At 39.5% G+C, this 23,687-nt stretch overlaps 1 protein-coding gene across 1 annotated transcript in view; it reads left to right on the top strand.

The window, feature by feature from the left end:
* The window catches only part of BANK1 (B cell scaffold protein with ankyrin repeats 1), a 141,140-nt gene extending 122,353 nt beyond the window's left edge, over positions 1 to 18,787 (top strand). Inside the window, exons 12-17 of the mRNA XM_074904489.1 lie at positions 5,790 to 5,862; positions 8,876 to 8,975; positions 10,710 to 10,773; positions 12,216 to 12,286; positions 15,680 to 15,729; positions 18,694 to 18,787. Coding sequence (XP_074760590.1) covers positions 5,790 to 5,862; positions 8,876 to 8,975; positions 10,710 to 10,773; positions 12,216 to 12,286; positions 15,680 to 15,724 — 353 coding nt within the window. The 3' untranslated portion in view covers positions 15,725 to 15,729; positions 18,694 to 18,787. The remainder of the gene's footprint in view (positions 1 to 5,789; positions 5,863 to 8,875; positions 8,976 to 10,709; positions 10,774 to 12,215; positions 12,287 to 15,679; positions 15,730 to 18,693) is intronic.
* Positions 18,788 to 23,687: the final 4,900 nt, after the last annotated feature.

Raw genomic sequence — 23,687 nt, 5'->3', positions numbered from 1 at the left:
CTAACAGATTTGAGCTCATATTTGAGAGATTCAGAATCTCACTGCAAATTGGGAAGAGAATTGCTGGTGAGCATGTGTTTATTTTTGGATTATTCTTTTTACATTGTCATTACACTGTGATTCTTTTTAAAGTAATTTTACTTTTGATCTGGGAAAACTGATTTTTCAATCTCAACTGACTCATTATGTGGAAGTGGAAGGTAGAGGCTGACAACAGCCTGTGTAAGTTGTGATGAGTGGATGTGATGCTGTAGCTGAAAAACTCAAGCAGCATGCATTAGGCCACTGCAAATAACGGAGTGGCATGGCAGTTTGATATTTCCACAAGTGTGTTTGACATCACCTAGTCTTTATTCTGATGAAATGACTGTTGTGTGTTCTTACAAATATCTTGAGCGTCAGGCAGCACATGTAGAACAGATCAGAACTTCTGTACCAGTTTAGATGTGGTCATGCTGGTTTTCTCAGACCGGTGCAGTTAAAACTGGCCAGTCTTTTTTCCCCTTGCTTTCATTCAGAACCAATGCTACCAGGACAAGACAGCTTCTGGGGCTGGAGCCTTTGTTACCTTGCACAGCACAGCACAGCCATCCCTCTTCTACAATGCTTGGACCTCACTAGACAGACTTGTGAAGCATGCTGATACACTTTTGTTCTGTGCTCAACTGTGTTGCCTCAGAAAAATAAAAAAGGTCATACTGTTTACAGTATCCCATTTCCTTAGTTGATTTAATGTTATGAATCACTAGAATTTTTTTGTTTGATCTTAAATATGTGAAATATTTTGTATAAATGTTGGGGGAGTCCTTAATCATCTCTCACAAAACTTACTGGTTAGCATTGGATTGATGACCTCTGTCTAGTCATCGTGCTGAGTGATGCTCAGTATGTTAGCAAACAAAACAGACCAAAAAAAAAAAAAGAGATCTAAAAAGATGTGAACAAACATCTGCAGAGTTCTCATCTCCTGAATAATAAGCATCATTCTACTATATTCTTTCCTTAGTATTCTCTGTGTATTTGTCATCCCTTGCTGTGCTACATCTAATTTATAATCTAATACCTACCAGAAAAAGAACTTGAAAGTTTTATTTGCCTAGGTACTATGCGCACACAGTTTAAATGTTAAATGTTTAAATAATGGGGGAAAAAATGGAGTGGGCAAAGATAGGAGTCTGCAACACAACCCCTCCTTCTCCATTCTTCCATTCATCATAAATTAATTGCATGACAATTCTAAAATGAATGAAGCAAAATCCTACTAAGACAGGAAACTTAAAAGTCACTGTGATTTGCAACTGAGTTGAGATGTGTTAATAAGTGCAACCCTAGTGGATTAATTAATTTGCGTTATCACTTAGCCTTGTGTTTCTATAAAGATTTTGTTCTCCTGGATTTTAATTTTGAATGTTTCCTAAATAAAACAGTCATGGAGATAGATAATTTTGTTCTGAACATCAGCTCAATGAAGCTGATGAATAAAATGCATCTTGATTTTTCCTGAGCAAACTGAATTCAAATTAGTGATATTTACTGATTTTTTTTTTTTTCATTGTGTCTTTTCTCCTTTGTGTCATTCTGCTGAAAGTGTTAAGTAGGTGAGTATTAGGTATGATTAGCTCACATATTCTTCCAGAGGGTACATTCATTGGTCTAGTTTTATTTGAATCGCTAGTATATAGTGGCAAACTGTTGTTTGATTTTTAGAGGTAACTTGCTAATACAACAAATTAGGCAACATCCCTCATAGTTTTAATAAGTAAAATGTAAATTAGAAACCATATCTTGGTTGATCACTGCTTCTTAACTAATATGAGTTGTCCTCTCTTACAATGTAACTCTTTCCATGTTTTGATTACCTGTGTTTCTAATTATATCACTTCTTACTGGCCTTATCACTAAGCAATTTTTGAAATGTCATAGTGCATCCATCATTCTTTACCATTATGGCTTTGTGTTGGAACCTCAATTAATTCTGAAAATCAAATTCCTTTTCGTCAACCTGCTGCTGTTGTAAAGAAAAAGTAATTCCCTTTCTAGACCCTTTATATTCATCACAGTTTCTTGCAGTGTCTAACTATAAAACATTCTTACTGGTACACACTTATACACAAGAGACATGGGTATCAAATGTTTCTAGCCCTTCTATTTGTGGTGATAACCATGAAAATATTTAACCACATTTCAAGCCTCACAGCATTATTTACCTGCATGTGCGGACAGCATGAAACAACATCTGTAGGTAATCTGATTGTGATAAAAAAGGCAATTCAGAGTTCCTTTGATCCCACTCACTTTCCAAGCCTTCTGTTAGGGACTTTCCCAGAGTTCTGCATATTTGCCACAAAATTTGCATTTTGTCACACTTCTAAAATGTTGTTTTCAGGTTTCTTGTCCTACTAGAAAATATTGCAGTAGTTTCTTAATCTCTGAGTTTGCTTTACTGGAGAAATATTGAGGATACATTACACCCCTAAAAAGTGATCTTAGTACCTAAGACATAAAAATGTATGGAGGGCATGCAAAGAACTTCATCTGTGTCCTGTAGCAACTGAAGGGAGGAGAGGGAATGAAGTGAAATTACTTGTTAGTTCTCTCTGCCTCCTTTAATTCTGAGAAACTGAGAGAGGAGATACGTCATAAACAAAAATTATATAGCATATATCAGGACAGGACATTTAATTTGTAGATTTTGACCTACAAGCATCTGTGGGTACTTTAGCCAGTCACAATGTGATTAAAAATTCAAAAGCACTCTCAGATCATAAAAGGTGCACATTAAGTAAAAAACCATTATAGAAGTACTCCAACTTTTAAAAATCAGACTATCTATGGCATATAGGCTCTGAAAATACAAAAATATATATCCTTCCTCAGTTGAAGGGCTGTGGGATTCTGACACTTTAAAAAAATGTCTGTATTAACATCACTTTGCTGAAGGAATATTCACCTTATCTTCCATGAGAAATAATGGAATTATTGGGCAAGATACCTGTTTCTTTCATTCCACTACTGTATTTGAGCAGTCGTAAGTAATTAGAATGTGGGAATGAAAGAATAAATTGATGGAGTATTCCCTAAACCTGTGGTGTGTGCATACCACTTTCCAGGCATTCCAGAAACAGGAATTTGTTTTCATTGACCTCACCTACACTGAATACTTGCTGCCAGCTAAAATCATTTCAGCAAGATGAGGCATCTAAAGTGGTTTTAACAATTTTACTTTCAACTGGAAGAGTAATTCCATTTTTGATTACTCAAACACTGCAGAACTCAGCAAAAATTTCAAAGCCTATCAATTAAAGTGCTTTCCAATCAGGGACATTGTTGAGTATATCCCTTCTTCTTAAGCAGTAAAATTCCGGCTGTCTGCATTACCTCTGTGTTCTGGTTATTTTAATTTCTTCTTTAAAAAGAGACCACTATTTCAACTATAGAAGAAAACACTGCAACCATATTTAGCAGGATTCATTGAGAATTACAGAGAGGAGTATTACACAAGTTAAAGCCTAACAGTGTTAGGCTGAAGCTAGAGACAACATCAGCAGAATGTGCTGCCTGTATGTTTCATTTACTCTCTTCATTTAGCCTGAGAACATTTTAAGGAACATCAAGTCCCCAGCTGTTTTCATTCATCATCACCTTCCATACAAGTCTACTCAGGACTTAGTATAAAGACTTTATTCTGCAGCATAGAAAATACATGCTTAGGAACTGCTCCTTCATCACCTCTGCGTGTAGTATATGCAGAGTTTTGATGTCACAGTGGCCTTGATCGTCTGTTTTAGAGGTTTCACTGAGAGAAGCAGGTGCATCATACAAGGCAGCCTGAGCAGGCTGAGAGGGAGCAAACCAAGGTCCACTGGGTTTCCCTGGTCAGCAGGAGCAAGAAGCCAGGATTCCAGGGTACCATGCAGAGCGTGCCTGCTCTGCCGCTTGAGCAAATGTTGCACTGGGCCTTGGTCCCCAAGCAAATATTTGCTCCATTGAACTGGCATGTTTGCTGCATTGCAGTGACCTCAGATTACTTAATGTGAAGGAATTATTTTAGATCATCTGTTTGTTTAGCAAAAATTAGAACTGAGACTTAAGAGGGAAAGCCTATATGGCAGTAGCTAAGTCAGAAACCAAGCAGTTCCCACCTTCTGGGTTTTATATATGCTGCCAGCAGAAGTATGATTGCAGTATTTCAGAACGTATCCACAGAATCAACTAGGTTGGAAAGGACCTTGAAGATCACCCAGTCCAAACGTTAACCTAACACTGACAGTTCCCAACTACACCATATTCCTCAGCGCTATATCGACCCGACTCTTAAACACCTCCAGGCATGGGGACTCCACCACCTCCCTGGGCAGCCCATTCCAACGCCCAACAACCCCTTCTGTAAAGAAATGCTTCCTGATATCCAGTCTAAACCTTCCCTGGTGCAACTTGAGGCCATTCCTTCTTGTCCTATTGCTTATTACTTGGTTAAAGAGACTCATCCCCAGCTCTCTGCACCCTCCTTTCAGGGAGCTGTAGAGGGCGATGAGGTCTCCCCTCAGCCTCCTCTTCTCCAGACTAAACCCCCCCAGTTCCCTCAGCCGCTCCCCGTACGACCTGTGCTCCAGACCCTGCACCAACTTCGTTGCCCTTCTCTGGACACGCTCGAGTCATTCAATGTCCTTTGTGTAGTGAGGGGCCCAAAACTGAACACAGGAATCGAGGGGCGGCCTCAGCAGTGCCGAGTACAGGGGTCAGATCCCTTCCCTGTCCCTGCTGGCCACGCTATTGCTGACACAAGCCAGGATGCCATTGGCCTTCTTGGCCACCTGGGCACGCTGCTGGCTCCTGTTCAGCCAGCTGTCAATCAACCCCCCCAGGTCCCTCTCTGACTGGCAGCTCTCCAGCCCCTCCTCCCCAAGCCTGTAGCGCTGCTGGGGGTTGTTGTGGCCCAAGGGCAGCCCCCAGCATTTGGCCTGATTGAAACTCCTCCAGTTGGCCTCAGCCCATGGCTCCAGCCTGTCCAGGTCTCTCTGCAGAGCCTCCCTACCCTCGAGCAGATCAACACTCCCACCCAACTCGGTGTCATCTGCAAACTGACTGAGGGTGCACTCGATCCCCTCGTCCAGATCATCAATAAAGATGTTGAACAGGAGTGGCCCCAAAACCGAGCCCTGGGGGACACCACTCGTGACCAGCCGCCAGCTGGATTTAACTCCGTTCACTACAACTCTCTGAGCCCAGCCATCCACGCAGTTTTTTACCCAGTTTTTTATCCAGGCTGGCTGTATTCTGGGCACCTCACAGGAATGGGGATGGTGGGCTATGCTAATGAAATAAGTGATCATGCTTTGCTATTCCTAGTGCCTGGATAAAGCAGACAAAAATATAGTCTTTCTTAAGCAGTGTCATTATTCTCACCTAGTACTATTGTGGTTTTCTGCCTTAGCTTTCTCCATAAAATAAGAAACAGACTACAGTAAGTGCCTGTACCATGTGAAGAACTCCAAGATCTAGCTGTTTTTTCTAAACAAGTAATATGTTAATGTGATAAGTCTATTTTATTTTCTTCAGAGCTTCTTGACATGTTATCTGTAATATCAGTAATCTTGCCACTCTATGCAACATAACAATTTTTCAAGTAATTAATATTAGACTGACAAGTGGGTTGAGTAGTACTCCTAGGCTAGAACAAGGAATTTATTCCAGCCTGTTTTTATGAGCCTTCTTCCTTTGTTCAGAATGTGTGATGTTTTTTATTGCTATTTTCCACTAACTGTCTTATATTTTTAATTTTGTTGTAGTGTTTCAGCAAAAGGCCACTCGAGTGCCCATTGAAAACAGCAGGACATACTGTGATGCCAGGAAGCCCGGTACTGAATTTAATTTAGCTCCTTAACTGCCTTGATTCTTTTCAGTAGAACTAGTAGAGATTTGCTGTGACTTGATTTTTGACTGATTTATCATCTATTTTCCTATATATGATTTATATCCTTAATGGTATTGCAGCATTAAGAAATTAGATTAAAGAAAGAAAAATAGAAGTTACAGTCTTATGGGAAAGATTTGAAGAGTCAGAGTTACTTTATGCTTTTCTGTTTCTTTTCTCCATTGTGATTAAAACCAAGAAAAGGAAGGACAGGAGGGCTCAGCTGTGCACTACTTCCAGCCATGGAAAGGCATTAGTGTAGGGAGCTACAGTTCTCTCCTGGGTACCCCAAGATTCAGGTAAAATGAATTATTTGTGGCAGCCCAAGTATTTGAGTTGCAGCATGTCAAAATGCTGCTACGATAAATTCTATTAATGGTGCCCTAAAATAATTAACAATGTTATGTACAAAATGAATGAACACTGAGTGAAGATTTTTTCTTCCCTCTTCTGTTAACAAGTAGAAGGTCAGGATTAAAGCATATAGAGCAGCATGTAATCGCCTATTTATTTCTGCAGCAGGGAACTGCAGTCTGTAGTGCTACTGACGTTACTTTTCATGACTGCTAAACCACTTAGGAAAAGAATACAAGAACTTCTAGATCTTACTATGTTGGAATATTGGTAGCATACCTCTGCAAACCAACCTAGTGGCCTTCTATGATGGGGTAACTACATCAGTGGAGAAGGGAAAAGCTATGGATGTCATTTGAACTTCTGTAAGGCCTTTGACACGGTCTACCACAACATCCTTCTCTCTAAATGGGAGAGAGATGGTTTTGATGGGTGACTGTTCGGTGGATGAAGGAGTTGGCTGGATGGTCACATCCAGAGATAGCGGTCAATGGCTCAATGTCCAGATGGAGGTCAGTGATGAGTGGTGTCCCTCAGAGGTCTGTACTGGGACCAGTACTGTTTTAATATCTTCATCAGTGACATAGACAGTGGCATCGAGTGCACCTTCAGCAAGTTTGCAGATGACACCAAGCTGCAGTTGACACACCTGAGGGATGGGGTTCCATCTAGAGGGACCTGGACAAGCTCGAGCAGTGGGTCCATGTGAACCTCATGAGGTTCAACAAGGCCAAGTGCGAGGTTCTGCACATGGGTTGGGGCAACCCCCAGTATCAATACAGGTGGGGGGATGAAGGGATTGAGAGCAGCACTGTTGAGAAGGACTTGGGGGTACTGCTGGATGAAAAGCTGGACATGAGCCGGCAATGTGCACTTGCAGCCCAGAAAGCCAAACATGTCCTGGGCTGCATCAAGAGAAGCATGGCCAGCAGGTCAAGAGAGGGGACTCTCCCCCCTCTATTCCGCTCTGGTGAGACCCCACCTGGAGTCCAGCTCTGAAGTCCTCATCACAGGAAAGACATGGACCTGATGGAGTGGGTCCAGAGGAGGCCACAAAAATGACCAGGGAGCTGGAGCACCTTCCCTATGAGGACAGGCTGAGAGAGTTGGGGTTGTTCAGCCTGGAGAAGAGAAGGCTCCAGAAGACCTTATAGTGGCCTTCCAGTACTTCAAGGGGGCCTGCAGGAAAGATGGGGACAAACTTTTTAGTAGGCCCTGTTGTGACTGGACAAGAGGCAATGGTTTTAAACTAAAAGAGGGTAGATTCAGACTCTAGATCTAAGGAATAAATTTTTTACAATAGGAGTGGTGAGACACTGGACCAGGTTGCCCAGAGAAGTCATGGATGTCCCGTTGCTGGAAACATTCAAGCTTAGGTTGGATGGGGCTCTGAGCAACCTGATCTATAATAGTTGAAGGTGTCCCTGCTCACTGCAGGGGGATTGGACTAGATAATTGTTAAAGGTCCCTTCCAACCCAAACCGTTCTTTGATAAAGCAGAGTAGTTTTTATGGGTCTGAGGAAATACACACACACACCCATTTTGCTGACATGAAAAATGCAGTTTTGCCTAAACTGGTCTGACCTCCAAATAATCTTAGCAGTTCAAGGCATTAGGGTCATTACTGCATCAAAATACAAACAATTAGCTGAGATGGAAAAGAGTAGAGAATCATGCCTAATATGTGCTAGTATGATCAAAAGGAGGGAGTGGGAGAAGCCACCAGTAGATGGTTTTTCACTTCCTTAGTGTGTTTCCCTTTGCACAATCCTTCCTCACTTAAAGTTGCTGATGCATAGCAGCAGCAAACCCACCGCAATTCATACTTATGGTTTGAACTTTTATCCTGGCTGCATTCTCTGCTTTATGGCACCTTTGCAACAGCCTCATGCAGTGCTCAAAAGACCCCTGTTTCATGGCTGCTCATGTGTTCTGGGTCAACCATTTCAGTATCAGTATCCTGGAGATACCTGGTGCCACACCTCCTTGGACTGAGCTGTGAATCTGATAACACATGTCTCCCTGTACTTTCCCTTCAGTTGCGCACCTGTATCATAATCTCTAGGAGGACGAGGTTGTAACATTTTCTTGTCACTGCAATGTATTTCATAATTTGGGGGAAAGAAATCATGTGAAATTTCAAAATACTTTCTGACCAAATTTTAGCTCTAGCTTTTGAGAAATGTAGTGTGTGAAGTTGGGGAAGGAAGGGAAAAGAAGGCACTGTGGATATTTTTTGTCTTAACATAGCAACAATTTCCTTTAAAATGTCAGTACTATAGCTGTAGCTCTAGAAGGAAGTTCTTACTTGAACAGACAGTAATGGAGAATCCATAGCAATAGTAATGAAATATTTTAGATGCTACTCTGCTGCCAAAGAGGTAAAATTCTCATTGATTTGTTGCATTTCTCTTACTGAAATTAAAAAACACCAAACAGAAAGGAAGAAAAGGGAAGAAGGGAGCCACCCTAAAGATGCTATGTTTTTATTGATGTCAGATTATGAAATCACTGCTTACATGCCTTTGTTGAAAAAAGTGCTTGCATCATAGAGGGAGGAATGAAGAGGGTTAATTATATTTTTTTACCTTTATCTTTCTACATTTTGTAGCAGCACACCGAGGCCCCCCTAACACAGGAACTGATAGCAGTGCAAAACACAACATCCCTGCTGAACAGGAAGAACTCATCCACCTGCAGGAACAGGTGAAAAAGGGGACAATTTCTGTGGATGAAGCCCTTGACAGATTTAAACAGTGGCAGAATGAAAAACGGAGACTACAGTCCACTCAACAGGTAAGAGTCTAAAATTTATGTTTCTTGACAGGAATCTTGATCAGAAGTTCCAGAAACAAACTCTTGTATTTTGACTTCTACATGTGAGGTCAAAAATGAGAGTCATGATTTATATGCCCATCAGCCCCCAAGGAACTTGCTGCTTCTGGTTCTGAATCTTCTAGATACCCATTTTCACTGTTGTTTGATTACTTGAGAGGCTTCCAGAATTTATTTTGTCTAACTTCAGGTGCTGTTCCATTTGGTTAAAATTCTGAGTTAAGTATGTTCCTCTTTTAAGACTTTTATTCTAAACTGCTAGATGATGCTTAGGTCTGTGCATCTTTTATGAAACCACAAACCTTCTATAGCTGAACAAACCAAATGCACTATTGAACAGTGTCAGCTAACAGAAACATAACTGTATCAAGCATACATTGTTAATATATATTGACGTACATCAGGCTTTATGCCTGTCTGAAAGTGGTGAATCTAATTAGAGAAATTCACAATTGTTAGCAGGGCTCTTTGGCTCCTTTATATTCAATGTATGGAGTAAATTGAGGTGCACAAAAATGGGATTTATAAAAGCCCACACACTGAGTCATTGAAAGAACTGCATCAAAGCTAGAAGCTAAGGAGAAAGGCATGGTGAGGAAGTTTGTTAATTACCTCTAACAAGACAGCTGAAGGAAGAGGTTATGGCCTCATTTTATATGAGGTTGTGCTTTAACAAAAATATTTTCTTGTTGTCCTTTAAGTGCATTAGTAGAAAGAGGAAAACCAAAGCTGGTCTACTACTTTAGATTGGGAGAGCTATCAGATACTGCCAACAAGGAGAGATTAAATGCTCTTTGTGTTTCCATTTACTGAAAAAAGATAGTATGAGCTTTGTCATCACAATGAGACACTTAACAGCAAAAGTGCAAGGGTGCCCAGTTCACCAGCTGGGCACCCACAGCACTGGCTGTTTGGCAGCAGTGTCAGAGCATGGTGGCTGCCCCCTTCCAAATCTGTCTGCACACAGGTAGGAATTGCTGTTACTGCTCTATCAGCCAGGGGAGTTACTTCTGGAGGAAGATGATATCTAATCTGTGCAAAGATAAAAGCACTAAGTCTTAAGTCTTTTTGTTCTTGGTTAACTAGAAGATGCCTGTAATTCAAGGAGGATTCACTTGGCCTGTTTTCACTGCTTCAGGAGAAAAGCTACTTTCTAGTGGTGGTTTATACCCTGCATTGCCTGTGTGACACTCCTTTGGTTTTATACCACAGAAAAGTCTTTCACTGTTAGCCCAATATGAACATGATGAATTTACTTCATGATGTCAGTGCAGTTTTCTGGTCTTCACTGGGTTTTTTGAGGAAAAATTTCTTGTCCAAAGCAAAATATAAACCCCCAAGCCTCTGTAATCTAGTGCCAGAATCAGTGTAACTTACTGATGGAAAACAACTCTACAAGATTCTCAGGTATAAATGCTAAAATTAGCATCTACTTACAGTGCATCACAGACGTTTTTTCAGTCTTTTAAAATAATTTTCCTGGAGAGAGAAGCTTGCTGTTCAGAACGCTGAAGAATACAGCTTTTTATAGTTATTCATTATTTCTACAGTAAATTTCCATTACTGATTTCTGCAGCTGGTTTTATGTTTATTTTTTACTTAAAGGAAAAAGTGCACCACCTTAGAGACACCATTACTGGAAACAGACTAGAAAAGGAAAATCTGAATGGTAAGTTGTACTTTCTTTGCCTTTCAGAACACTGAAGCCTTGAACTGTAATTATACTGCAAAGGTCTGATCCAAAGCATAAGCAGACTTTTGGATCAGGCATGGAATTTGTAATGAGCATTTTCTGTATCTGACTGCATTTAAGTTGTTTTAGTGTAATCAGGCCTTCAGCAGGGTCAAGATTTCATCCCAAAGATGAGCTCACTGAAAATTAATGGGGCAGAAACTTTCCCAAGTTTTTGCAGCTCAGCTTTTCTGTAGCCTGTTTCCTACTACTTCATCACAATTAGGGTAGATGATTTCTTTAGAACAATTTACTTGATGACTTCGATATTTTATTTGTGAAACAGCAGTTTAGTATTGTGAGTCATTAATAAAAGCTGTACCACTGGTCATTTAGGATGCTTTCTTGCCTTGGTGATTGAATGTCATCTGCTGCAGTATAAATCACCTGCATTTCCTGCAAATTATTTTCTCTTGTTGTTATGAAAAGATTGTATTAGATGGTATTGACTTTAGGCCTATAATCTCTGTAAACTTCAGTGCATACCCATTCTTGGAAGGGAAATTTAGTATTTCTCTTTCACATTGGACTTAGTACTGTATCACTATTTAGAATTATCACCTAAATGTGTTCTTTCCTTACTTGCAAGGGAGGAAAAATAATCCACAGTACTGTTTTCATTATTTCTGTTACAGTGTTGTATTTATATAGACTTGTGAGATAACTGTAATGAAGGGAAATTCTTGCTGGCCCAGTGGAGAGTTGCAGTCCAGACTGTTTATATTTCAGCTTTAATACCCATCATGGTTGGTAGGGGTGCAGCATCCTGAGCACAGGAACAGAGTCAGCCCATAAGCCTTCACAAGGCCCTTGGAGCCTGAGGGCCCACGATCACTGTATTTGTTCCTACCATGTTTTCTGTGGGCAAGGCAAATCTCATGATGACATGAGGATGATTCTTGGAAAGTATGTCTGTAGGGTTTTCTTTTAAGGCCACCTCAATCCTGCCTCTGTAACTGTCCTCACTCTCCAGAGATACCAGCAGAAATGTAGTATCAACACCAGAATTGTAAATCTTGTGAAATTATCCAGTAACTCAGATAATGATCACTGTGTTCCCTTCTGCTCCTAACCTCTCTGCCCTCTGTTACACTGTCTTCTATCCAGTGATATGCATATAGATCAGCAGCTTTGCATTGCAGAAGCACAATGGGAAGAATCATTAAGGAGGTCCCTGTCTTGTCCAGCTTGTTGGACTTTATTATCAAATACTTAAATTCTTGAAAATAAGAACTTCTAAAAGATGAAACTCCCTCTACAGCTGAAGGCATAGTGATGGCAAGAGTAAAGAAAGATCTCAGAATACCAGTACCTAAGTCCAGACACAAATAAATTGCCTGAAACAAAAATGACAAATCACATTCTTTTCTCTTTCATAGATCCTAAGGAAAGCAGACCAGAGAGCATACATTTTAGAGACTTTTTGTTCCACATGCCATTTAATAAAGCGGTATGTATGAATGTTAGCATTCTCAGATTTGTTTAATGAATTCCTTTTTTACATCTGTATACAGACCCTCCATCTGTACCTTTAAAAACACATGACTCCCTCTTCAGATCCCATGTTTGAAATCAGGATTTGGATAGGCTTTTTCATAGGTGGTTTTTGAAAACTTGATTAAGGATTTAAAGAGATCACATCAGAAGTCTGTTAGAAAAGGAATTTGATTTTACTTTAATGAGAAAATAAAATGGCTCCTATAAATTAGTATGGAACATAATTTTTAGTTTCTGGGTAAGTTTGATCTTGCTTCCACTTAATGAAAGTTAATAATGAGAGTGGCAGTCAGTTCAATCTTCCATTATAACATTTGATGCTATCTCAAAGTTCATGTCTCATTTTGCAACAGTTTAATATGAGACTGAATAACACCCCCCCAAAAAAATATCAACTGCCAAGCAAAAAGTTCTGTCACTCTGAGAGTGAAATATCTACAAGAACCTATTTTAAGAACAACTAAATACGGACTAAGCATGTAGAATGTTCATTTGCAGAAAGCACAGGCACAATGGTTTATCTCATTACTATATAATATACATATGGTCTTGCCCATGATAATATCTTTTTTTCAAGAAGGGAAGTAAGGTATTAGCCAACAGAACAACAACACAAAATACCTTTAATAAAATTCCATGGAAATAAAAAATGATAAATAATGATTTGGAGACAAAAGCTCTGTGTTGAAATCTGAGTGGGCCACATTTTTTAAGGTATTTAAGGTTTTCCTTGGCATCTTTTGTGACACCACCAAAGTACTGACCTAGAAGTAGCCTAGTGCCTATGGCAAACTTTATCTGTAAGCAAGGCTTGTTGGAACTATTTGGAAAACCACCTTGCCAACATTGAAAGTAGTAGGAGACGAGGAAGAATGGAGAGGACAAAAAAATTGAAATAGTTGAACTGATGAGGTATGTCTTGGCATTTGAAGTCCTCAGCCATAGGTGTCCTCTGGGAAATGTTACCAAATGGGGACAGCCAGAGTGTGCCCACAATGAGGTAGGTACATGCTGCTCTCACAGAAAGATGCTGTGCTCTCACACCAAGTTGGATTCATGCTGCTGCTGTGGGGTCCCACAGGGCATGAGCATACAAATCTGGTTAGACTTCAGCTTACTCTGTGGTAACTGATTCCTCACCTATACCCTTAAGGCCTTGAGAGTCTTGGGTTTGTGCATGTCCACTAACAGAATGAATGGCAGCAGCTTAGACAGTGTTTATGTAAGGATGACTAGATGAGTTTCCTTTAAAGTCTTAAAAGACAATGCAGCTTTCACATGCATTCCATGCCCATACTTTCCAGCACATGGGAATTTTTAAAAAACCTCTGTGATGTCTATCTGCATCTTTGGACATTTGAATTACCTATGTGAGTCGCATTTAGCTGTTTCTGAAAATGAGATTTCAAAATCTGCCTTCTATTGCAGTTACATTATGGCACCTTATGTGCCACATCCCACAGATTTAGTCATCCAGCATCTAAAAATAAGTGCAAGATTGCCGAAACTACATAAGACAGTTTGAATTGCTTGTAGTTAGTTATCCCCTCATAGCTAATCTCTGTAGAACTTTGAACTTGGTCTTTAGGAATACAGCTAGTATAGTGTAAGATTCCTCATCAAAATGGGGAACGACTGATACTCTGTTCTCTACTCTTGGCATAGCAACAAAAACTGATTAGTAGGTGTCACTGCTTTACTGCTAAGTAATGAGCAAGATAAAGGCCACAGAACACAAACTATAACTCAGATGGACTTCAGAAGACCAATACTGCATTAAGCCAATATTAAGCTTGACATTATTATTAGTATTAGTATTATTTCAATGCCAATAACTTACATAATAGTTTTAAATGAAGGTTGGTCTTGGGAAACATGTTAGATGCTTAGTAGTCCTCCAATGACAAATATACCCCTGAGGCAAATGAGTAATTTGGTCTTTACATCTGTTCCAGTCTTGGGATCATTGGCAAGACTGGCAAGGTCAGTGGCCTGCTGTGGAAAGGTCACAAGCTTTTTCCAGAGAGCTCAGCTGAAACTATTTATTTCTTAGCTATTAAAATCCGTAGGATCAGAAGGGTACTTGTACTGAAAGTGGCCTTCGTACATCCAAGGAGGAGAACTCTACTATCTGTTGCTGTATACTATTCAATACTGACCCACTCCTGTAAGGCACTGTAAACAGCCAGGTCATCCACTGCAGTAAAGGCATCCTCCACAGAATTCCTTCTTCCAGGTTTTGATTTCCAGATTTGTAGATGCCTATGACAGCAAAACAGGTCTAGTTTAATTAAGTTTGCTCAACCAGATGCCAAAGACCAAATCTCTTCCTTGGATTCATCCAAAAAACACTCAGAAGAGCACTATGCACCTTTCACAAATTGGCAGGTTATTGATTATGTTTGCTATCCTAAATGTCTGGCTTCATTCCTCAACCCGCATCAGCACCTTGTTTTTAGTCCAAGTTGCTAACAGATTGCTTATTCATCAGTTGATGCCACTCCAGCTTGCAGGTGGAGTTCCCTGAAAACTGAAAAAAACCACACAGCAATTAATTTTAAACACATTAACCAATTTCTGTTGTCTCTGATAGGTCAGTAGGAAGATGAATAATGACAGACTAATTTTGACATTTGGATCCATGAGAACTCAAACTTTACTCAACCCAATTAGCAAAGTGGAAATAACTCAGAATCATGAAGCACATACAAAAGCTTGTATGTGTGGAGAGTGAGGATGTCATAGAAAATAATTTTTTTCTTCATTACTTCAATAGTATGTATTTCAGTCAGGACCTCTAGTCTTGAAAATACTTATTTGTTGCTGTTTACAACAGTGTCCATTGGACTTGTGAAGCTACATCTTTAGCCTGTCTTATTTCCAGTTTCTTAAATATTTTGTAGCTGCACATGATGTCAAATTTAAAATCAAGAAAATAACAAAAATCAGTTTCCTGCCCATTTGTCACAAAAACAGGTCTTCATAAGGCAAGCCCCCAGTCAAACTGTTGACTGAAGAGTTTATCAAGACAACTGAATATCCATGTACCCCTCAGCCTCTCCTAATTGCCAGCAATAAAGACCAGCCATTATGGTAGAAGTAAGATTTGTACAAAATCCACCTTATGTCATCCTCCCACACAACACCTGCTGATTTTTGTGGATGTCTCTTGCTCCCCTGCACCCAGGGATGTGTGTTGTGTTCAGATTTGAAGTAAAAAACATAAAAAGTGACTCATCCTAGGTATGTATTTTGTGAATTATTCAATTTTGAAAGACATTCTTCACTGGCCTAATTTATCGTTGATATACATGACTATTTATTAATTACATCTGTTTCTTTTTAGTCTCCGACTAGGAACCCAACAGACAAGGAACAGATGCCTAATTAACAGAGGTAAAAGCATGTATATGAACACACAGAGAGAGACATTATTTGTCATGGAAACTAACGCTTGTGGAAGTGCTTTCCATCAGAGTGCATTTGCATAATCATAGAATGGGGGTGCATCTCAGAGGTCTGATTTCACCAGATAAACCATAACATCATACATTCTGGTTTATACTAGAACTTATTTTTTGTCAGATATCAACCTATTCTTGTTACTGCAGGGCAGATTTGCAAGCAGACAGACACATACTTGACTTGTGGATGCAGCTGAAGAGAGTTCCCATTAATTCCTGCAACTAACAAGCTTACACAACTAAAAGCTGTATTAGAGTGTAGTCCTATATCCTGATGGCATGTGCAGTATCAAACGTACTGAATATCAAAATAAAGTTGAGAGGTAGAGATGGAAGGATGTGTCCAGAAGTGCTGATCAGCCAAGAGACCAATGGTCATTTAAGTGTTGGAGAGCTTACAGGTGATGATACAGCAGCATTTTCTTATGTTTGTGTTAGTGATTGTGAGTTTCTTGGGTTTGGGCATCTAATGAGATCTTTAATAGTTGGGGTTTTTAATTACTATTTGCTACCTGTGTGCTTCCATGCATATCTCATACCAGTTTTAAAACTATGTCTATCTTTCAGTGAAACTTGATCATTAAGCTTGCTGCTAGGAGGTAAAAGTAAATAAATCTGGTGTACAGCAGCATTCATTGGGTTTTGGGGGGTTTGGTGATCATGTTTTGTGGATTTTTTTAAATCAGTTCGGTTTCAATATTTGTGCTGAGAACAAACTTACCAGAAACTGAACTTAGATCACAATCCAAGGTTGTAGACCTCATGAGTTATCTTGCATTCATTTTCAGAATATGGTACAGTGAAATAATTACCTGGAAAATTTTGTATTTTGCTAATTCCTCTGACAATGAAGGAGTCTTATGTGTGGAAGGATGATTGACATTGAAAGTTTAAGGCCAAGAACATGTCTGCTTTCTGTTAACATATGTGCAAATCTTTTCCTTGAGATCTTTAACAAATTTCCAATCCCTGAGTTTTCTTAGGCACTGAATTTCTTCAGTTTGTTGTTTTCTGCAAGAAGAGTCTGTGCTGAACAGCTCCGAAAGTCAGAGTTAGATTGTCTTCTTCAGTTTCCTTTCTTTCAGATGAGTTTAGGACCTGAAAGTTTCAAATTTAAAGTTTACCATTTTAGATAGGAGCAGTATTTGTAATTTTGCATTATTAGAGTTATAAAAGGGATTAAATAATATTTTTTCACATGAACAAAATGATACAGTTTATTCCTGAAGATAAATGTAATTTTAAAGACTTTGTTAGCCTTTTTGTTATTTTGATTCAGTTTGCCTCTCCAGCTTTTCCAGATGGGGGGAATAACATGTTATATACTCTTGTAGCACTATTTTTGTGGTATCTTCAGTGAGGTCTTTTCTGTCACCCTTGTCTCATGTAAAGGAGAAGGCAGTTGCTTCTTGCGAGAATTGTGTTTCCCTGTCTCATTTCTGCAGCCAGCTGCCCTCCTGCTTACTGGAGTACGGTGTCCACACCATAAAATAGTAGGTACCTCCTCTGCTGCTGCTTCTCCTCTAAATCACTTGTTCAGGCCCCCTCTTCCAAAGTGCTCCTAAGACGCAAAAAATTAGTCTTATGACATGAACTGAAAATTAAAAATTATTACTCTTCGTTCAAGAGGCAGCTCAGCTCCTGTATGGGCTTTCTTAACAGAGCTGTTGTCACCTTCACTAAATGGCTAAAAGCTTTGAATGTTAAAAGCTCTGAAGCTGGCAAAAACTATTATGAAAAATTTGGTAACAGCAGAGCTGCTTATAAATTGCAGATTGCTAAAGTGAGATGAATCATTCAAGGGGGGAGTGGGAATTACCCCAGGGTCAGAATAGGTGATCTCTGTCACTTTTAGAAAATTGTTAGGTGGGAGAGAGAAGGTGAATTAAGTGTGGGAGACCTTGCAAAATACAATTTATCCAGCACAATCAATCAGTTCTGTTTTTTGAATTATCCACACCAAACTCCAAGGTTCTCCTCTTCTGCAAAGTATAGCCTCTCCATAGCTTTCTTGCTGCTGCCTGTCTTCAGATTGGTTCAGAAGCCTTTAATACCATAGCACTAAACATACTAGTATTTGAAAAGCAAAGAGTTTATGTAGAAGCACATGTGCCACAGCTGTGACATAGTAGAATAGCCCTGGCAAGGTTAAAAAAACCATAGTGGTTTAGGGGTTGTGGTTTTTTCTTCTCTCTTTTACACCACTTTTAAGGTACTGTTAACATAACATATTAACAGAAAAATAACAAGAGTTGGAAAGGGAATTTTCATTTACCCCCATCCACTGGAAAACATGCATTTAGAGTGAAACTGTGAGATTTCTCCTCTGAGAAACTAACTACGTGTCTGAAATTTATGCTTTCAGTACAAACCTCCCACAGTGAAGTCTTACTTTTTTTTTTTTCCCCAAAGACTCCAGTATTCTTTCCAAATGTGATGAAATACATTCAGTGATGTATACAATACTGTGTATACCACTTAAGAGGACTGGACCTTTCTTGTAGAAAAAGAAAAAAAAATGACAGACCACTATTTTTTTATTACTAATTTCAGGGAGATTTTTGAGTGTTTGGTTATTGCCAAAAAATTGCAGATAGAACAATCAGAAATTACATTTCTGTTGATAACATTCTGACTCTCGAAGCAGTCAAGCCTCCAACTCCAGTGCAAAGTTCTTAGCTGTGTTGCTCATACCTGCCTGTAGATCATCCCACTTTCCTTATGCAAGGGGGGAGGAGAATAACAGAGTTGAGATCCAGCTGGCAGATCTGAAGGAGGATTACACTGTGGTTTTGATTCTCTCATACTCATTTCAACAAATAACAGTGTTTGATCTTACTCTAAACAAACATGACCAGTCTGTTGAATAACAGGCATTTTTCGTTGTTTCTTGCAGTGGGATTCTTAAGCCAGCTGCACATCAGTTTCCTCTGCTTGACATCCCACATGTCTCCAAGCTGTGCCCTGACCACCTCAGGCTCCAGCGTGACACGGCTCTGAGATCATCCTTGCACTTCCAGTGTCTTGGAATCTCTCACCTGGACCAACTCTGGAAGAAGTCCAGTATCACTAAAGCAAATTAATAAGACTTTTTGTGAAGTCAGCACTGAATTTTCAGATTTGTTTTTTACCAATTTTTTTCAAGATGACAGTTGAGGATTTATATAAAAGATAGATTGCACACTTTGGTTAATTATTTTTAAACTCTTCAACTTTTCTGTAATGCTTGATAGTTGTTTAAAAGTAGATTTTATGCACAAGATGATGATCATGAAAAGTTAGCAAGATTATGAAGTTATAATACATAAAATTTAGCGTTTACTTTTTGTTAAGACATCTTTCTGGAAACTTCATATATAAATTTGTCTTTCCTAAGAATAACATTTGTACTCCATTGCTAGTTTAAATAATTGTACTTAAAGTAAACCTAATTTCTGAAGTCAAACTATGTAAATCAGTACTAATTATCTACTAATGTATTAAAGCAATTACAAAAATTGGGTTTACAAGGAAACTGTGGGTTTTTTAATAAGTTGCTTCAGGTAAGTGATACCCAAACCAAAACCAAAAGAATCTCTACTGTGTTTACACAGCAAGAGTAGATGAATAAATATGGTTAATGGTTATAATGGTCTGCATTACCCACAGTGATATACTCCAAAATTTAGGTGAGCGTGTGCTAATACAGGAGTACACACAAAAACCAGAAAAAAGATCTCATATGCTACCTGTAAAGGGTGTAAGAGAGTATTTTAGCTTTCAGGCAAGTAGAAGATTAAACAGACTTTCTCCACCCTGGTTATTTGAGCTTTGCACAAGCCTTCTTAAAAAGCAGGTAAACATGCTATTAGCCAAAGATGCCTCCACAGAGATCTTGATCTTTACTAACCTCATAGCTGTGTGTTATTCCCAGACATCTTTAGGAACCTGAATTGTTCATAGCAAGCCTCCCCTCAAGCTCTCAGTAGTGCTGAATTCCTGCCTTGCATGTACTAAGACATGCTTGCACTTAAACTTCAGTTAGGAAAAACTGAAAACTACTTACACTCAGAAACTCTTAAATATAAATAAATGTTGCTCCTTAACTACATGTTAATGTGACTCCTAGATTTGGAAGAGAGGAGTGGCTTCGATGTTCAGACTTAAAAGCCTTGAGGGGTCGTATTATTTTTCCGATTTCAATAAATTATTGTGCCAAGAACAATTACAAATAAAAATAAGCCCAAAAAAAGACAATTTTGGGATTTTAAAATAGTGACAGAATCTTGCAAGGTTGTATCCCACATATAGTGTTGGGCTAATTAAAATTCTGTTGTAAATGGGTCAATTAAATTTTTAAAAAAATATCTGTTCTCTGGGAAAACCCCTTATTTCTATTAGAAACACTCCCACAAATACTGCAGATGTGTGCAGTATTGCTATGAAGTCATAAATATTCAGTGACTGCTGTATTAGTGTGGCAGCATAGCTTTGTATTCCATACAAAGGCTTCTCTGGACCCATTCAAACTCCAGCAAAGTCCTGGAAAGGTATAACATGCCCCAGCCCTGGAAATACAGTGGGTGTCTATGAACTGAGGGACCCGAGACTGTCAGGCTTTACAGGACAGGAGCTGTGATGTTTTAAGACTTACCTGGCCATGTGGAAATGGAGTGGGGAGAATTACTTGAACCTAAATGTGTATAAGATGTTGTTTTCCAAAAAAACGCATTTATGTTCTTATAAACATAGCTGGTCAATGTACCCCCTGCAGGCATTCCTGAGGAGCTGACATATAAATTGAAAAGAGAATTCAAATCATGAATAGTTTCTTCAGGTCAGTATCTGGTGTCATTTCTGAAGTTTGTTGCTTGTTTCTGTAGCAAAGGAGATGAAGGGACCTTTGGCAGGGGGAGTGTGTCAGTCCCCACAGACCTCCAGGCAGGGTACAGGTGCTCTCTGTGCTCCCAAGGGAGAGGCAGGGGCCTGGTGGCCCCTCTGCCCCAGTCAGAGGGCACCTGGGAAAGGTAGTGATTTGAGGTCAATGGTAAGAAACTAACAGAACAGGAAATTTACAAAAATAAAGCACAGAAAGTTACATTAAGGAAACTCTATGGCTTTCCTATGGAAAAGGAGTGTAACGATACATCAACAGTGCCAAACAGCAACTAGAAGCCAGAGTGTAGTTCCCCTCAGAAAATAAAATTTTAAAAATAATAATAAAAGGTGTGTGCTCTCTAGGGCTGTACAAGTATTTGCATCTATAATGCACGGTGTGACACACCACAACTTCCAGCCCAGGGTAGTTCAGGATTACCCATGATAAAGCAACTCTTGTTCTCTGCTTTTGCTGCTTCATCTGGGCACAGCTCTGAGTGTACCAAGTACAATCACACCAGCGTTACACGTTTCAGCAGCGTCCAACCCCAGCGCCAGTTCCAGCTGGGAATACAACCAGGGAATTCCCATTTGCTGAAAACTGAAGCACAGAAGAAACTATTGCCTTGTTACAGAGTACCAACAGCAAAGAGGATTTTAACATTTTAAAGGCCAAAGTCAAGCCCCAGCAACATTAATGAGATTTAAAAGGCAAAAAGCTTCAGTAATCCTTCAATAGGAAGGGTAGGAGGACAGGCAGAGGGACCTCATGTTTTCATCAATGAAGCATTTGCTTAGTAGGGAATTTTCATTAGCAAGCTTTAGCTGCTGAAGACACTGACAAATTTCAGGCTAGCCCTCCCTGCCAATACAGTCTCTTTTTTTTGTTTTTTAATCTCCCCGCAATCTTCTAAGGCTATGTCATTCTTTCAGGCAGCAAGTGCACCTAGTGGCTGACGGACACAACATCTCACTGTTGCACAAGAAAAGTATAACAGGAAATATTTAAACTAGCTAAAGCTGTCACTAAAGTTGTTTTCAGTCTTGAGCCCTGATGTACAAAAAGCAATTGTATTTGCAGTTCCTGCAGCTGCAACAGCTACTTTTGCCACTGTCACAGAAGTACAACTGTCACACAGAGTCATCTCACAAAGATATAAGAAATCAATGGGGAAGACATGCAGTGTCACTCTAGTGAAGAAATATGTTTGCTACACTACAGGTTTGCTTGCTTTCATCACTCTGATCTTCATCCAGAGGTAGGTTTGATACAAATAGTTTAATGTTTCCTCTGACTCCTAGTATTTTAATGAAGAAAGAAAATAAAACCACCCCACTCTTTCAGTCTTACATGTCCTATATCTCAGATCAATTGTTATCAGCGTACAAAACTTTTCTGACAAATTGTATGTAATCCATGACAGTATCATTTCTGTAGTATGAAATTCCACAATGGCTAAGCAGTAAGTTGAGAACTGGGCTTTTGTTCATTTGTTTTTTGTCACAGAATTCCCACCCACCCACCTACCCATCCTCTGAGGCAGCCAGCCAAGGCCCCAGAGCAGGAATGAAGGAAAGGATCTTTCTTTCCCCATCCTCCAAAGGGAATTTTTTATTTTCAGAGTAATTACATGCAAGCTACAAGTAAAATCATTATACTCTTACAAAAATAAAAGCACCTGTTCCCCACCCCTCTCATGTTCAGTATTCATGCTTCATTTTCTGCTGCAGGATTTCCCTATATTTCCCCAAGATGTGCCACTAAACATCAGACATGTTCATAAGCAGACATTCTGACACAAAGGAAGTCCTGAAGTTTTGCTAATCAAATGTGCATCACTAACAGACAACATCAGCGAGTGTCTGTTAAGCAGTGCATGAATGACAAAGTGAATCACAAGGGCCAGCCTGAAAGCCTAGCCGACGCAAGATCCCTGTTGCAGGAGCTCTAAAATATTACCTTCATTGTAAGCTAGGAGATTCACTAATTGACCCATCAGCAAAATAACACCAACTCTACCCTTCCAGCTGCATTCTATTAAACTTCAACCAATAATCCCTTCAAAAAAAAAAAATTATTTTAAACATGGTAACAACCAACTGAAAGAAAACAACACAAAGAGGTTCACAATGACCATAGTTATCAGCAAGCCAAAACTCATGTCAGGATCCTGTGGACAGACTGGCTGATCTGCCAGGAGGAGCCTCATGACAGGAAAGGTTTCACTGGGTCATCAGTGCTCAAAGATTGTCCACTTCTTGCTGAAGTCAGTCAGTCACCATTCAGATGTAGGCTGTCATTCATGAGGGCACAGTATGGCCTTGCTGGATGTTCGCACTATGGAAAAAATACTAGTAACATTTATACAATTGTAATATATAGCAGAATGAGAATAAATCTAAAGTCCTTTCTTCATTTTATTAAAGAAGATATAATCCTTGCAGGAACATAAGTGATGCTGAAGATACATTTCAGTCTTGGTAGGAAACCTCTACTGTGATAAGAGCAGGAGCAAAATGACAAGAATTGTCCAGACAGTCCTTGAGGGGGTGTTAATAATGAAGAGGAGAGGCAGGACCACGCAAACTGACTGCTCATCCCCTTCATTTACTGTAACCAACATTCATCCTGACAAACTTCAGCGTTACTGAAATGCAACTCTGAAGTGAATCATTCCAGAAACAGGCTCCAAGACAAGCCATCAACAAGCGAGGTGGAGGGACATACTTGTTCTCATTCCACTCCAGACACACTGAGCTTCAGTAACTGAAATTAAGAACTGCATCAAGATAGCAGGGAAGAGTTTAATGAAGACAAGAAGATGGTCCTGGGGAAGGAACAATCAGTTTATGCCAGACTCCTAGTACAAGAAATCCAAAGACCTATACCAACATCATTGCCAGCTCTCAACAGTTATTCCAAAAGCTTGGATAAGCTGCTTCTTACAGAAGAGAAAACCCTGGAATAGAGTACCCAGGTCTTGGCTCACTTCTGCAAAGACCCCATACGTAACAGAAAAAAATACATGTATT

This window comes from Athene noctua, chromosome 4, assembly GCF_965140245.1.
Source record: "Athene noctua chromosome 4, bAthNoc1.hap1.1, whole genome shotgun sequence".
Taxonomy (NCBI): domain Eukaryota; kingdom Metazoa; phylum Chordata; class Aves; order Strigiformes; family Strigidae; genus Athene; species Athene noctua.
Note: the sequence above shows the minus strand (reverse complement) of the source record. Positions and strands in the feature narration are given on the sequence as shown.